This window comes from Sesamum indicum, linkage group LG10, assembly GCF_000512975.1.
Source record: "Sesamum indicum cultivar Zhongzhi No. 13 linkage group LG10, S_indicum_v1.0, whole genome shotgun sequence".
In the NCBI taxonomy this organism is placed as follows: Eukaryota; Viridiplantae; Streptophyta; class Magnoliopsida; order Lamiales; family Pedaliaceae; genus Sesamum; species Sesamum indicum.
The window spans coordinates 13,037,828-13,055,377 of NC_026154.1; the positions used below are offsets into that span (position 1 = coordinate 13,037,828).

The following is a 17,550-nucleotide window of genomic DNA, read 5'->3' on the forward strand; positions in this document are numbered from 1 at the left end:
GAGAGTAAAAGGTAAATTAGACGAGCTCTCCTAAAATTTGATATAATTATAAATATCTAATTATTTGTACTCTTGTGGATTAGAAGTTATAATTTTATTTATTTTATAAATTTTTTTAAAAATTTTATGAACTAAGTAGCTAATTTTTTTTATAATTTTTAATATTTTTTAATCCACCTTGTTCAATTTTTATATGATTTTTGAATTTTTCTTTCAAAAACAACAACAAAAAAAAAAAAATACAATAAGAGCAAAATTGCCAATTTCAGACATTCATTCAAGGATTATATAATTTTATCAAACTCAGGAAGGCATTTGTAACTTTTCAAACAACAACGGAATATTCGTAATTATATCAAATCTCAAGAAGCTCATCGTAATTTACCCTAAAAAATAATACACATAGAAGAATTAATAAACTAATCTACCAAAAGAAAATAATGTACCTAATATTAATAAACTTGATTAAAATCGTATAATGCTTGTCCTGCTAAAAACCAATACGACGAAGATGATCTTCTAGCACTATTTGGGTATAAGTATGTGATTGATATTTGCCTTTTTTAAAAAATTAAAACGTAAAATAAAATTTAATTTAAAAATAGAATGCGTATAGTGTACGCATAAATGTTGACGTTATATGATACAAAAGTAAGATAGAAGATGTTTTAATCAATATTGTTGTGGGGGTATGGTTTAAGTTTTAAATAAGAGTTAAAGATAGAGTGGTGTGGTATTAGCCCATTTTATTAATTTCTTCCGTCAAAAATGGGAAAAGAATTCTGAAAAAGTGGAGATGCGGGGTATCGATCCCCGTACCTCTCGCATGCTAAGCGAGCGCTCTACCATCTGAGCTACATCCCCTTATGTTGCACATGAGCTTACTAATAAATAATCATTGATATTTGTTCATGTTATATTTTATAAAATGTGAGCCCGTTTGGTTGTGTTTTCATTTTCATTTTCATTTTCAATTTCCAACATTTGGAAATAGGTAGAAATACTTTATTGGTTTTTGTGCGAAAATTGATAATATATTTGGATTAGTTGCTTCCAAATATAGGTATATAGGTGTGAGAATGTTGAATATAGGTATATGTATTTTTGATGTGACAGAAATTAGTTATAAGGGTTGACCAAATTGATTGAATAAATGAAATTATAAAATAATCAAAGTTAGTCTTGCCATTTTCTTTTCCTTTTTTAGTATAATATTTTTGTTTGTATATAGATATATATTAACGTGCACCTGGTGCTATGCATAAATTTAATTAAATTATAATTGTAATTATATCTTACAAAATTTATAAGTTATGTGAAGCGTGCCAAGGAAAGAAAAAACGTTAACGTGTTTATAAGTGACACACGTGTTCAAAGAAAACAACCAAGAAAAGAAACGTGTAAGCTACTAATAAAAGCGCACAGAAAATATAACAACTTTTTGAGTCTCTTCTTCAGCACTTCTTTAAGCCTCCTTCTTCTTCAATATATTCCATTAATAATAAAATTTATTAAAATATATTTTAACTAAATAATAATTTAAATTAATCAAATATATAATTTACTAAATATGTTTAAATTAATAATAATTTAAAATATACTAAAATAAAAAAAATAGGTAAAATAAACATTTATAAACATGGCAAAAAATAAAGCCCACTCGCAAAATACACATATCTCAAACACTCTCCCTTAGTTTTTGAATTTATTTTATAAAATATATGAGATTTTTCGCTTATAAAATTAACATAAAGAAATTTCGTGCTATTTTATCAAAATACAGGTGGTGGTATGCAATTTACCCTATTAAATAAATTTTCGTAGAACTATTTTTAGTGATTTAAAATTTTACTCAAATTTTTTTATTTAAAAAATAATATTTAAATTTATAGCTTTTTATAAATTATGTAATACAAAAAAAAAATTCACAAACTCAATATATGTAAATATATTTTACAAAGTAAACTATTTAATTTATGTATAAATACATAGTGTACATAATTTTATAACAAAGTATGTAAAAGAACTTATTTCGTTCAATTACATGTACATATCGTTATTAGGACAAATAGTGGTTGGGAGTTTATGGTTGTTTTCTTCATTAGTTAATGGTTTCCCTTCCATTAACTCTTGACATCTTCCTCCATCAAATCAAATATCAATTGAAGGTTGCTTGTAGAAGAAATTAATACATTTTCAAGAATTTTGCAGCAACTTGAGTATAGTTTGTAATGATGTATTATTATTGTGTTATTACTAGCATGTCCCTATCACTTTGTGTAATTTTCATTCAACCATGCACAAACAGAATGGGCGGGACAAAATGTGATATATATAAGAAATTGTATTCCTATAACCGCGATCCCCCTTACCAGAATCCTAAGACTGGACTATATGCCCAAATCCGTGTTGTTTGCCTTGTAGTGTCCCCTTGTTATTCTCATTCTCGATTAATTTTTCTCAAGAAGAAGCACCCATATCCCCTATGGAGCCATCTTGTTCATCCAACTTGCCCTGGCTTTGTAATGTATGGTCTAATGCAAATGCGATATATATATATATATATATATATATATATGTTGATGAATACGTAACTTACAAATTATGAGCCCTATGAATTTGATTAAAGGGGAGTTTAATTATAACTTTTCAAATAGATGTCAAAAAATATGTGAGAGCATAATACTTATTCAGCCTTTGGATTAGAAATGATATAAAAATTTCTTAAAAAAATGAATATATAATTAATTATTTATTTTGTTATTTTAACAAGTATCTTCAAATTTATTATAAAGATCATGAAATTATTGGGGCTATTTTTTTATAAATTATGGTCTACCCTATTTAGAATTTTTCCAAAATAAAATCAAACATTTTATAATATATAATAAAACAAAACTTCACTAAACGTTAATTGATTTCTAAATAATATTGTCTATTACACAATATTTTCATAATTGTAAAATAAATATTATTATATTTTCATAATTATAAAAAAATATTATTAAAATTTCATAATTGTTATGGATACATTTAGAAATATTATTTTTGTTTATAAAAATAATTATAACGAAATTGTCATTCTCGTTAAATTGTAAGAAAATGAATTTAATAAAATGAAGAATTAATATTATGTTTCTTTATAAAAATAATTATAACGAAAATGTCATTCTCTATAAATTGTAAGAAAATGAGTTTAGTAAAATGAAGAATTACCATGAACATTATAATCTATTATTTAAATAAATTTTAAAAAAAAAACAACTAACATCATACAAGTATATAAAAAAAAAGTTTGAAATTCATGTAGCCCATATAAAAATAAAAATTGTTCACTTTTCCAATTTTTTAACCCAAGCACGTTTGTCCTCATCACTCATCAGAAGAAACATTTGGCGCCTCACCTTCAACGCAAATTGATCTTGTGCTGCAAAGAATAAATTCCGCTGTAGTCCCTCCATTTTAGACAGCGCAACCATACACTCTTCAATATCATCATTGGAAATTTTGGCCAGCTTCTGAATTTTGGCTTCACTGCAAGCATCGTCAATTCGTGATCTTGGCTCCGAAGACGTACCACATGGCTCCTCCTTTCGACTCATCTAAAGTATTAATAGAATATTACTAAAATATCTACCACATTTGATCCAATGTTTCAGTCTCCAATAACAGTTCCTTCATACCAAATGCTATGAACTAATTGTCCAAATAGAATGAACACAAAATGGCAAAACAGAAGTTCCAACTTCATTCATATTCAAAACTAGAATTTATAGAAAAGTTGTTCCCATCCACAAGTTTCTCATCTGTCAAAGCAGTGCATATGTTTGTAACGTGGCAAAACAAATCGTCAAAGTTCTCATATTTTTACAACTATTCTTCTCTATTACATTTTTAAATTAAATTATCTCATAATATTACTCGAATAAGATTTTCTAATACTTCTTAAACATAACTTTCTTTTTCTATTAATTTTCGTTAATTCTTCACCATTATAGTATTTAATTAATAAACTCGATGAAATTGGGTAAATCACTTATAACAATGATTAAATTTACTAAGGTACAACAAAATTTAAAATAAATAGCATCCAAATAATATATAAAAGGAAAAAATAGCATATATTTTATATACAGATATAAAATGAATAGCATCCAAATAATATACAACAAAATTTGGTCCTTTTAATTTTATACTCCATTGTAAAGATTTGGGTATCAGAAGAAGCAGTAAATTCCACTAACAATAATCTGAAGAAACTTTTATCTTATTCAAGAAGAAAAGCTGCAGTACAAGAATCCCTCATTTTTCTGTTTTGAAGATGATGAACAGTGAAGTATATATACAGATCATTTCTAATGGATAATACCTCTGTTTTGAAGAAGATGATGATGAACAGTGAAGTATAAACACCCACCACCAAATCTGCTAAAAAAAAAATCTAACGATACAAAGCTTGCCTTATTTCAAGTGCCGTGCTTTCTCTTCCAGCAAATGACGTCTTGTTCGAGCCACAAGACTCGACGGTCGAAAAAAATGGATGGATCGGCGGGCGTTTAGAAGTGTCCGGGGAAGAGGAAGGAGGAGGAGAGCTGGTTTTGTTTGAGGCTTCCGTTGAAAGGCATGGTTGGAAGAGAAATCACTTTTAATTGATTTGAAACAAGAAATGAGATGCTGACAAGATAAGACAAGTATGGCCAACCCATGTGGCTTATAATTTCAAAAAATTCAAGATTAAAATAGGAATGCATTTTCAATGAAAATGGCTTGATCAAACAAAATCCAACTACTCAAATAGTGAAAAGTGAAAAAAATCTCATTGAAAACAAAACCAAACGGGAATATGCATACCTTATATACATTTAAAATAAGCTTCAAAGTAGAGAAATAATATAAATTTTATACACATCAATAAATTAAGCAAGATATGATAACAAATTGCATTTATCCACCAGTACTTTTAAAGAAATGCCTAAAAACTCAATTATGATGAGAAGAGCCCAATATTAAAAACCACTTTCAATAATCGTGGATTTATAAGTACTTAAAAAAAAAAAAAACACAATCACTAATGAATTGTTCAAGTGTTATCATCCACATTTCATAAAATTTAAAATTTGAAACTTTTGGCCATCCACAAATTTACAAAATTAATTATGTAAAAAGCATTAAATGAAAATAAATCAAATTGCCACAAGCAGAGGGGTGAAATAAAAATCTCATAAAAATCAGATGACAACCAAAAGGATACACATTTTTGTCCGAGCTATGATGGTATGTTCATATATTCCAATATCTGGTGACAGACACTGAAAAACAAATGAATCAAAATTCCATGGCTTCATTGAGAATTGGAATAGCAGAAATTTATCCAACAATGCTTTCAAACAGACAAAGTCACAATTGAATGTTCAGTAAAACCTAAAATCTGAATCCAAAAAAGTTTATAATGTATTGCCCACTCTACTTGATGTATTGAGAGACCCATTTGAAGCCGTCTCCGTAACCCATCTTGCGAACGATGCTGCACATGAACACCTCGATCGGACGCACATTTGATTCCGCCAGGTTGACCTTCCCCTTCCCAGTAGTAATGCCCATCAAACCCAAGTGGTAACGCAACTCGTCTTCAGATGCAGCGTAAGGGATATCGATCTTGTTGCCCAGTATCAGGAATGGAACAGTGGCCAACGACTCGTCAGAGAGGAGAGCATCCAGCTCCTTCTTCGACTCTGCAAACCTCTCTTTGTCATAGGCATCCACCAAGTAAACCACAGCATCCACCTTCAGGACCAATAAATCGCAAAAGCATTAGAAACCACACAAGTATAGAAATTCGCATGTAGTGACGATTACATTCTATTGTATTGTAATACTACTTGTCTGAATCAGGCAGGAAAGATGTGAAGGCACTAAGTAGAGTCCATATAGGAAAACTGTGTTTCAACTGCTAGCAGGCAAGTGTTTGAACTTTAGAGCACATGGAAAATAAAAAAAGCAGCTTTTGTCCAATTACTCTTCACTTTTGCTATTCTCCGTTACAATTGTGATCTTGTGGGGTTTGGAGGCCAGCAATTTTTGGTTTATGGGATGGTAAAAGTGCAGCAGGTGCAGCTATTGAGCACGAACTCTTTTAAGTGAAAAAGTGACACTTTTTTGCAAATATAATTGCAGACTACGTGTAAACTTCAGGTTCTCTATGGTGTTCTAATCTCCGTGCGGCTTGGGTGGTTGATGTCGAAAAGGAAAAAAAGAGAAACTTCTTACGACTGTCACCACATCAACATCAAAAAGCCTTTCCAAATAAAAGCTCTATGAATTTGATCAACTCATCTAGTTGTAGCAACCAATTCATCCATAACAAAGAAAAAGAAAATATTAAAGAAAGTCAATTATTAGCTCTAAAATCAACAGTGATAATCCATTAATTCATTGCTCAAGTATTGTGCCTTTTATCAGCATAGGAAGTTAGAGAGCACTTACACCACATCAATGAATATCATGAATCTGGTATCTGGTGAGGTACTATTTAAACACCTTCAGAGGAATAAAAGATGCTTTTAGCGAAGTCCCATTTTTTATTTAGGCCTCCCATGAATCAAATAAACATGCAAACGGTATATTTGGGATTATGAAGGCTCATTTTAACAGCATATCCATGCATATAAAGATAAAAATAACTTTATCATATAAAGGAGAAGGGACTCACAGTTTACAGAAACAAGATAAGACTTTTCTCCACTATATTCTTCTTAATATACAAATGAACAGTAAATATAAAAGTTTAACTGCTCTGCAGGACAGGAGAAAGAACAGACATTTTCTAGCTCATTCTACAAAAGCGATAGAGCAAATACCTAGCAGTTAAAGATCACAGACAACAAAAATTTCTATCATAAGAAGATTTTCAGCAATGGAAAAATTTATGACAAGAGAACTGAACATAAGATGGCAATATCAGAAATCAATTGACGAGAAATAAGAAGTACCAAATCAGTTAAAAATAGTTTCTACCATACTACAAAGGCTTCCAACAACAGAACATCACAAAGATGCTACCTTTTGTCCACTGACAAAATATTTTCAGAGAATAGCATAAACGTTAGTAAGAGAATCGAGAATCAACTTTACCATCATCCCAGATTAGCTGCACCAGAGATTCACTGTGCTGTAAAAAGCACTTCTAGAGGAGTATACAGTGAGAAGGCAAAGATCAAAAAATCAAGAAAGGTAGCAGGAGATCACATATTGTAGCAAAACAAGGATCTACAAACAACGGCGCCAAAACATTCATAATTAACAGGAAGTCATTATAACCATTAATAAGTGCGGCAGTTGAGGGCTAAAAGGTCGACAAAGATTATACCTTGGCATAATAATCTTTCCAAACTCTGCGGGCAATCTGATGGCCTCCCAAATCAAAAGCCTTGAACTTGATTTTCCCAATACTCAGCTCCTCTGAAGTTGGATGCTGAGTTGGCTGGTGCTGAACCAATCTCTGCTCATTTCCAACACATTAAAAATCTCAGAAAAACTTCAAACCTCAGCCACACAGTACTCAACTTCCAATTTTCTCAACCTAACTAAAATTCATGTGGGGATCTGAAGATTTTGAAGATAGAATAGACATGACAAAAGACAGAAAACCAATCGCATTACTGTCTAAGACTGAACAAAATTACTACACCAAACACACCTCTTTGAATTGGATTAAACTGGAATCAAGAAAATGGAGAATAATTAGAAGACTCTTCTCAAATTTATCGATTGATGAAAATCCTAGTACAACACTGAAACAGGACTACACGAATGAAAGCTCAGTTGGCTTATTGCATTACAGATAATAGGCATCAACACTTAAAAGGCTATAAATTATGGCAAACCAAAAGCTAAAATGAAAATAATGCCAATATTTCCACCTGGACTAAATATAACAGAATCAGATGTACATCTAAATATCACGTTCACAAAGTTATCATAAATAAAAGTGTCCCTCGTATTCTGATCACCCATTCCAATTATTTACCAAAATCACTGAGTTTGTAAACTGAATATCAAACACGAACCTGATATATCAACAAGATTCATTCCAGTTCCCAACAGAAAGATACAAAGCAACAAATACCACAAACATAAAACAAGCAAATAAAATCAGAACCAATACGATTCAAACCTCATCTTTGAGCATATGAAGGAGGGTGGTCTTGCCGGCATTATCAAGCCCTAAAAACAGAATCTTCGCCTCCTTCTGCCACAGGCCGAGCGATGCGAGCACTCCATAGAACCAATCCAACAAGAACATCTTCTGATCTCGCTTCCCAGCAACAACTACCTATCGATACACTCGCCGGTTGATCGAAAACGCGTAATCCGCCTCCGATCCGAAGGATTCACCAAATGGATCGATCGATCTACGAAACGCTGTGCGGTTCGCAATCTCTCGATTGGCTCAATGCCTCGAATCGCGAACGCTGTTTGGGTGTTGTTCGCTTTCTGCCCTTTTAATTCAATTCTTTTTCTTGGAGAGAGAAAATGCGGTGTGCGCCGATATATAAATAATATCGAACCCTAGAGAGAGAGAGTAGTCTCGTAATTCTGGGGCAACGCCGCTTTGTTAGTTAAAAAACACATATCCATAAAATCGTAATAATTCTTCAATTCATGTTATTGTCTTAAACAATGATATGATGCCTCTGTCTTGGCTCAACACTCTGAAATTAAAAAATAATAATTCTGATTTTTTAATCATAAAATTTTAATTATTTATATAAATACATATTGTAATTCAATTTTCAAATTGATTAATTATTTAGGTTATGGAAGTATTTGAAATATTGATTACAAAAATAATTGCATAAAAGTTACTTTTAAATGCTAGATAAACTAATATATATTTGCTTTGGATGCATTTTATACTTAGATATGTAGTAAATATTTATTGTGCACATAAGTAGATGCTTATTTAAAATATTGAATAAATTGTAGTGATTTTTCTCGCCAATTCAATTGATTTTTAAACGACCCCGAAGAAAGAAAGATATCGGAAAAGAATATAAGTACCAAAGTGGCCCACTTCGAATAAGAGCCCAATGTGCACTCAGAAAGTCAATTCCGAGTAGACTCCCAGAGAATTTAGTAAAAAGTGCCACTAGAAAGTAAATTTGCCTAAAAAGATTCAAGTGCCCTAGATCTAATGAGGCCGCATATGCCCACAAAGAAGGTTAGAGGAATGGAATCTCCAAATCAAAGTAGAAGAAGTTTAGAGGAATGGAATATCCAATTCAAAGTAGAAGGTCATGTTACGTGGCGTCCACGAGTGGTCTAGGTAGCATCACCTTCGAGACCACACCCCATAGAATTAGATAAAAGTCGACCACCTCAACAAGGTCATGTGACTTTTTAAGATATAAGTAACCTCCAAAATTCGAAGGTAGATATCTCCTCAACCACTTTGCCAAAATTCGAGAAGACATCATAATCATCAGCATATACCCTTATCCGTCCTCGAAGATCACAAATCTCAATCGTCAAGAGAAACGGGATTCAACCTTATCCAACCATTGAAAAATAACTCTCTATCAAATCTGTGAGAATCCACCATTGAATTTATCGAGAATTTGGTCTTTAGCTAACTATTTGAGGGTGCTTATAAATTTAGAGCGACCATGATGACATTTATTTCTTACTTGAAGTACCATATTTTAAACTTCCACTTAAATTCTCATTTGAACAGGAGAGACAAGTAATTTCAATCCCAATTTATACTCTCTTAATTTTCATTGATTTATCTCATTATTTTGTACTCCAACTAGACCGAACACCACGTTTTTACTCCCATCAATATTAATATATAGTCTATACATAGTTACATATTATTTGTACTTGCAATAAATACATTTATGTATGAAAGTATTATTTAATTAAAAGTATAAGAAAATTAATTTCATTACTCATTTATTTTGAATGGCCGAAGATATAGGTGAATGAATGATTAATGCCATACTTTTAGGAGGGGGCACATGAGAGGGGATTTGGGGGAGATTTTTAGTTTTAATTTCCTAAATCATATAATACTTACATTGCAATAATAAGTATAATTGCACTTATAAACTCATATACAATCACCTATAAAACCTTATTTAGATAATTCTAAATTCAAATTATTTGAAATCCTTCATTAATAAATTTCAAATTCATTTCGAAATCCTTTCTCCAAATTCTTCCACAAATCTAAATGTAGCATAAGTTTATGAACTTGATAATTGGCTTCAATTCAACCACATCACAACCATTCTGTCCCCATTACATTCATCAGATTAACATCATGCATTCTATGAAGATTGAAATTTTGAACTCATGCTAAAAACTTTCACAATTTATTTCAGATTCAACAAATTCATACAACAAACTGATGGCTGGCGCTGACAAAATTGACTCCTAGAGCACCAAAAATGTCGAATAAAATGTTTGTATACGAGTCCATAAGTTTAAAACACACGGCACCTTGCTACACAAACTTGTTGACTAAATATCAGTAAACAGAGAGCAAACAGCAATTACTAATTAAGAGATTCCATTGGGTGTTTCCTCTCTGGAAAATGGGAAGCTGTGAGGCCGAATGAAATGACATAGTCCAAAAACTTACAATACTTCACGACGCCTAGACCGGGACTGGCTCAGCAACTGCACTAGATGAGCTAACTTTAACCTGCAGTAAGGAAGAACTTGGAAGAATGTAACTTTTCTTTAGTGGATATAATATATGTGAGTTTGATCTTAACATGACGATGCACCAGCTAGCAGTTGAGATGATGTCTCTGTTCAAGCATATTATTTGAGTGAAACAGGTCATCTAGTGTACCATTGTAAAATGAGAAGGGACTTCGGTTCAGGACTTAAGGATGTTTTCGTCTTCACCTGCAGTTTATACATGCAGGTGCATGAGGGGCTAGCACTTTGCAGTCTCATCTCTGATTGTCAAACAAGACACTAGCACAGCCTAGGAACTTATTGTTTAGCTACAGATGGACTTGATGAGCCACACAGCAAGCAGGAAACTCAAAATAGACATGACAACTGAAGTCGGCAATAAGAAATGACCATTTCTTTTACTTTGTATGGTATAGGGGAAGATGTAATTGGGTTATGACGTCGATGTACTTATTCACAAACTAATTAAAGTACCAATAATACCTTTGCTGATTTAAAGAGTTCGTCTAGGACTTCGGACAAGGTTGGATGTGCATGCACTGCAAATTTTATGTCCTGTAGAGTGCAAGAGAAGCAACAAAGAATAAGCATCTCAAAGTAAAAGGAGATTGTGTTGGCTTGAGATTGAGAATCTGGTGAGATCATTACCAAACTGCACTATAATTTGTTATAATTTCAGTGCAGGAGAAACAACATAGAAGTCATGCAGGAAGGCTCGAACACAACAAAGGAAATTTGTATAACATGAAAAATTAAGAAGAGTCTTTAAAGAAAATCATTGAGCATTTACTGAACTTGCCCAATTTAACCAGTGATGAATCTATTTTAGATCATTGAGTACCGTTACCTTCTTTTAAAATTTAAAGATACAATCTTTCTCTGCAACCGAGTGCTTACTTTTCAAATAGGATGTTCACAAGTCTGCTTGTGATTTTAAATAATATATAATGGAAAAGAATACTTTAATATCATAAAAGACATGTTCTTGCTTGCCAGATTTTCAAAGTTTGTACTCTACCGAAAGGATTTTGACTAAAATGTGTTTATATTCAATAGCATGTGCACATTGAAGGAAAATGTACCTGTATACGTGTTCCCATGGCTATCGCATTAGATGCTTCATGTATGAGATCTGCAGCATGCAAGCCAAAAATGTGAACCCCAAGGATCTCGCCATTGTCAGGTCTGTATATCAACTGCACAAAAGGACACATTCAGCATGCATACAAAATTGTGTATTATCTAAAAGGAAAAGGGTGTACAGTAAAAGATCCAGACTTGTGGGCAGAAGACAACACTGGCAGCAATATATCTTGGCCAGATTCATATAGAGTTTGGATAATTTCTTTTCTCTTCTTGTCTTTTTCTTATTAGTTTTACACAACTGACCTGGATGGGAGCAACTAACTTTCTATATGTGTTACTTTGTAAGCGTATCATTTTATACAGAAGTATGTGTACTTCTTCGAGTACACCCATGAACAACTTGATTTAGCAGTCATCACCTTAGGGATTAAGAGCACAAAAATCAATCTAGTGAACTAACATCGCAATAACTTATTATGATTTATGCATCACCTTGGCCATTCCTTCCCCTTCATTTTCAGCCAGAGCCTTTGTGTTTGCTTTGAAACTTGTCTTTGCAACACTTACTTCAAATCCTTCCTTCTGAGCTTTTTCTCTTGCTTGAGGCTGAAAATTTTGAAGACATTTTAGTAGCAGTATCAGAAATAAATAACCAGGGACCTTACCTGTAAGCAATAAGCTATACATTCTTTATTTTTTTTTTTTAATTTTCATTTTACCTTATTAAGATCTTTTTTACGATGAGACAAAATCTTTAATTGAAACTTAACCAGTAGAAAATATACTTTCATTTAAGAAGTCTAGAATAAATAAAGGGATAATTACAGTTACACCCCCTTACCTATGGTTTGTTACACAAGGACCACCCCTAACATCCAAACAACATGGGTCGTTTGCGTATGCGTAGTTTGTGTAATGATGCTAACGTTCTTTTTGGGTCTGTGTGTGTGTATAATTTTCCAAAAAGTACGGGGTGGTTTGTGTAAATAATATTAACGATGTATGTGTAATTATCTAAAAGGCAGTGGTAGTTTGTGTAAACAGGCCATGGGTCAAGGGTGTAAATGTAATTATACCATAAATAAACTATGCATTGTATTCTTTTACCACTGTCATATAAGACTTCTAGTCATTTAACATACATGGAAGCACTATAAATGAATGCGAGGATTCACTTAAGAAACCATCCTCTGTCAGAACAATTTATCATTACCTAATAATATTTTACAAGCAATCCAAGAACAAAATAGTTACCTGCAGCTATATTTAAAGGATCTAGCTGCACCTTGACATGTTAATCTTAAAGTGAAGTTATTTCTGAAGTAGCTAACCAGTTTACAGCCATATTCTCTGTTTGCGGGAAACGGTGAGAAATTGAAAAAGGAAAACTTCATAAATACACTAAGAGAAAGACAAATGTTTGGAATCAGAAAAAGAAAGTTGGCATTGTATAAAGAAAAAGTTCCAGATAGAAAGATATACCTCTGTCAATCCAACCATACTGATCTCAGGATGAGTAAAACATGCTGCTGGAATACTCAAATGATTCAACACATGGTCCTTCCCAGTAACTTGCTCAACAACTAAATCCAATTTTGAAAGTTAATGGACCACAAAAGATGATGGAAAAATTAATTGTTGAAATTCATATGAAGTTCATTACCAGAGATTCCTTGTGCACTTGCTGCATGGGCAAGCATCATTTTTCCATTAGCGTCACCAATGCAATACAAATGAGGAACCTAGTAATCAGAACTTTGGGTCAGTAAAAGCAACAAAATTTCAGATAAATAAACGCTTGAGAGCATCCAAATAAGAGAAAGAACTGCAGACCCACCAACTTCCCATTTGCATCAATCACTCTCATGCGCTCATCAACTGGGACAAACCCGCGTTGCGTTTGTACATTGATCTGCATAAAAGTCAATTTATTTGGATGAATTGGCACTGAATTATAAACTTGATTAGCATAATGAGCTTTACAATATCAATATGCCGAAATTGACTAACATTTTCTAAACCAAGTCCTTTAGTGAATGGCGCCCTTCCAGTTGCAATAAGAGCAGCATCAACCTGCAGGTAACCATGCAGCTCATTATGTATAAGTAAAGTTCCAAAAGCGTTTAAAGTAGTAGTTAAGTAGGTTGGAGCAAACTTCAATTAAGCAGACAAGTTTTGGCATGCAGCAACAGTAATGCAGTCCAACCATTCCAAGCTTTCCATGTGTGATAACACCCAAAAAAACATTACAGGTAAGGATGGGACTCTTAAACTAGGATTATGAAGCTCTAGATGCATGACTTCACATGTAACTGTGCATAATTGTATCTCTTTCTTCAGATGCTTAAACTGCTGACCGAGGACTTTAGATGAATAATAATTCATCTATCTCTGCCACACATTTTCTTCTATAGCAAACTATAACTAAGCAGTATCATGTGTTGAGGGGAACACTGTTCTGTGCCTAAATCTTCTCTGGAGAAAGATTTCTGAAACTTACCTCCAATGTATCCTTTGGCTCCTTTGTCTTAGCATCCACGAGCTCTATCTGTACTGGTTTTCCATCCTTTGCTGGAGTGATCTGTACATGGGGTTAAATTTACAAAAATTGAAAAATGTACTGGAGATCTATGTTGGTTTATTTGTTAAGATGTAATAAAAATATGTGATATCCAAGCACCTTGCTAGCAAATACACCAGTGTAAGAATCAATCTTGCGAGGATTGATGAGAACTCGCTGAGCTAGTTTTCCAATCTCGGGATCAAAGCCTGGCATGAGTTGATCCAAAGCTTCAATAAATGTAACCTGCACAGGTTATTAACTCTGATGAGCTTGAAGTCTTACGCACATGCAATTTACCATGGTTACAGGTATAAAATAGAATTGTTCATAGATTTTATTTAAATATTTGAATTATGATCAGCAATCATGGGTTCGGGAAGAGTTTCCCAGGATAATTTGGGGCTATCAGGGTTATGAAGCCTTCCAGCAAGAAGAAACAAAAAAGAAAGAAGAAGCAGCAGCAGCAGCACAAGGGAAGTCTCTCTTATTCTAACCATAAAGGCCTTAAATTCTGAAAATAACAAAAATATTCTAGATATGAGGCACTACAGAAAAACAAATTTCACACCTCACTTCCAAGTGCGGTATACACATCACTGAATTCAAGCCCAATGTAACCACTTCCAACAATGGCTATCCAGTCTGGAACAAATTCCAGTTTAAGAGCATGGTCACTGGTAATTACTGTCTTACCTGCAGTAGGTGGAATCAAGTATGTAATTGAACGGCGATCACAGCGTAACACAGAAAAATATATACGTCAGACCAATGAAACAATGGAAAAGGCGGAAGCCCATTGCATGAACATTAAGACAAAAGTGAAATATGAGACCAGAACAAGCAACTACCATCAACTTCAATTCCCTTGGGCACCAAAGGAACAGAGCCAGTAGCAATTATTATGTCCTTTGCTGTAATGATCTTCTCTCCAGAATCGCCTTTCCCATATTTCAACTTTTGCGGGCCCTGAAAATGTTTACAAACAGATACGTTAAAGACGAAAATTCTAGACTGTTTACTAGTAGTTATAGAGTAATTTCTAATGTTCAGGAATAAGAACTGTGAGGGCTGAAGATCTGGACTCACCAAGATTGTACCAACACCTGTCAATATATCAACACCAAGAGCTTTTAAGGAATTGGTCAAGTTGCTCCTGATCTTTGAGGCCAGATTGTTTGCATGATCCGCAACACCCTGTCTATCATATCCAGCAGCTGCAACCTATCATTATGGCATTGACGATTGGTAAGTACAGAAAACGTGATTCAGAAAGGAAAACAACACTAATCCAGATACAGAGTGGCAAAGAAATATTAGCCAAAATTCCTCATTATGCATAATATGAGCAATCAAAAGTTTCTAACTAGAGGCTTTCTTGTTTATTTATCATGCTATTCACTCATTTAACTACTTTTCTGAGCTAAGAACAAGTCTCTACTCCTTTGCAAGACATCAATTATTCAAATACTGGACTGCTGTTTCATATCTTTAGAAGGGAAAATCAGAAAATGAACTCTCATTACTTTCTGATATGATCGCTTAACTCATCATATTTTTATTTTGAGGTTTTTCCAGTTCGCAATGGTCATTATCATATTGCTTACTCAAAAGCGTAACACCCACCAGATTCTGATGCTGCAGTATTCACAGGAATGAGGAGTACCTGTAAACCGAAAGACTTCATATGGTGTTCGTTTTGAAGCTCTCGCATGCGACCACTGACAGCAAGAAGTGCTTTAGAAGGAACACAGCCCCTATTTACGCATGTTCCTCCGACAACATCCCCTTCTATGATTGCAGTTTTCAGACCCTGCATTTCATATAAATTCAACATTCTGATGATTATACAATGAACAGAATACACAACAATGGTTTACAATTATTTGGAATGGAATAAGCATACAGCTTTATTAGATTGAAAACAAAAAACAGTATATTCAAAAGGGCACTCACATTTCATACCAAGCATGCATCACTAAAACATAAAAACTTAACATATTCATGTCACAAATGACAATCTTGTCATAGATTTTATATAACATATACTAAAACAAATTCTGATAATCGGATGATCAATATGCTCGTGCCAATGATTGTAAGAAATGGCAACTTAGGACTTTGTCCTGACACCATTAGGTTTGATATAATCATTGCTATGGCTCAAAATCTATATCACTAAATAATATAGGTAAATCGAGATAACTTTTACTTTACCTCAGCATCTTGTAACTTTCTTTTTTTTCCTTTTTCTTTATTGTATTTTTTGCTAATTAACATCGTCGATCAGCAAATCTAGAAAGACAAGCCATTTATCTGAGTTTCATACAGTCATTTGCCTGCGTTAGATGATTTTATCTTTTTTTAAAAAAAACGCATTGACACGCTAAACACAGAAAAAATGAATGTCTAATCTTCCCAACTAAAGTCAGGGTAGCTATTAAGTATCAAGTTCGATAAACGTCATGCTTTGAAGCTTGTACATTTGCTTGAGTAAAGCTAAAACCGCACAACAAAACACTAACTCACAGCAGAAATGACCAAAAAGCGAAAGGTAAAAAACAAAAGAGGCAGCACCTGAAACCAAAGGAAAATCAAACAGACACAACTAGGTCTACCTGCTCAACGGCATGAAGCGCCGCGCCATGGCCTCCAACTCCAGCTCCAATAATCACGAGATCGTAGTCAAAACCACTCGACGACGGCGCTCCATTGCCTTTCAACACCGCGGAAACTTTACTCAAACTCGAATGCTTCGGCTGCAAATTCAATCGAACAAAACGCAAGGACGACGCATCAAAGGACGCAGCCGAATCAAACGCCTCCCTCCGAAGACCGCAGAAGCGGAGCGACCGCGGCATCGGCCAACACGCATTGCTAGTGTTGGCAACACCGGATCGGGCGATCGGCGACGGCGAAGAGAGGGAGAGAGAAATCGCCGACTGCATTTTCGAGAGCAGCTAAAACAACTGTGTAAGGTGCGTGTAGAGTGAGAGGGGTTTGGGGGAGATATAGAGTTAATGTGGTTGGAGCTTCGGGAGGTCCGGAGGGGTGGCGGAGTTCACAAAGAGAGAGAGAGAGAGAGAGAGAGTGGGAGTGTTGTGTGTGTGTGTTGTTTTCAATCAAATGCTGCTGAACTAACTAGTTAGACTATTTTGGAATTTAATTGCTCTTTCGCGCTATTTTCAATATTT

At 33.8% G+C, this 17,550-nt stretch overlaps 2 protein-coding genes and 1 non-coding gene across 4 annotated transcripts; all 3 read right to left on the reverse strand.

Annotated features, from left to right (window-relative positions):
• TRNAA-AGC lies at positions 792-864 on the reverse strand. The gene has a single exon. It is a non-coding gene; the product is annotated as a tRNA-Ala (tRNA).
• On the reverse strand, positions 5,203-8,572 carry LOC105172422 (GTP-binding protein SAR1A). Its single transcript, XM_011093835.2, has 3 exons — positions 8,174-8,572; positions 7,367-7,498; positions 5,203-5,784 (listed from the first exon to the last, which is right to left on the reverse strand). The coding sequence occupies exons 1-3, from the start codon at positions 8,300-8,302 to the stop codon at positions 5,464-5,466; spliced, it is 582 nt and encodes a 193-aa protein (XP_011092137.1). The 5' UTR covers positions 8,303-8,572; the 3' UTR covers positions 5,203-5,463.
• Positions 10,341-17,486, reverse strand: LOC105172423 (dihydrolipoyl dehydrogenase 2, chloroplastic). 2 transcript variants are annotated; one of them, XM_011093836.2, is made up of 16 exons: positions 16,975-17,486; positions 16,023-16,169; positions 15,446-15,580; positions 15,208-15,325; positions 14,928-15,052; positions 14,477-14,602; positions 14,297-14,377; positions 13,807-13,869; positions 13,634-13,708; positions 13,460-13,538; positions 13,279-13,379; positions 12,289-12,402; positions 11,793-11,906; positions 11,194-11,265; positions 10,862-10,917; positions 10,341-10,708 (listed from the first exon to the last, which is right to left on the reverse strand). In XM_011093836.2, exons 1-16 carry the CDS (start codon positions 17,302-17,304, stop codon positions 10,642-10,644), a joined length of 1,803 nt encoding a protein of 600 aa, XP_011092138.1. In that variant the 5' UTR covers positions 17,305-17,486; the 3' UTR covers positions 10,341-10,641. The 2 variants fall into 2 exon arrangements, with proteins under 2 accessions (XP_011092138.1, XP_011092139.1); XM_011093837.2 differs by lacking the exon at positions 10,862-10,917 and having other exon boundaries at positions 16,975-17,485.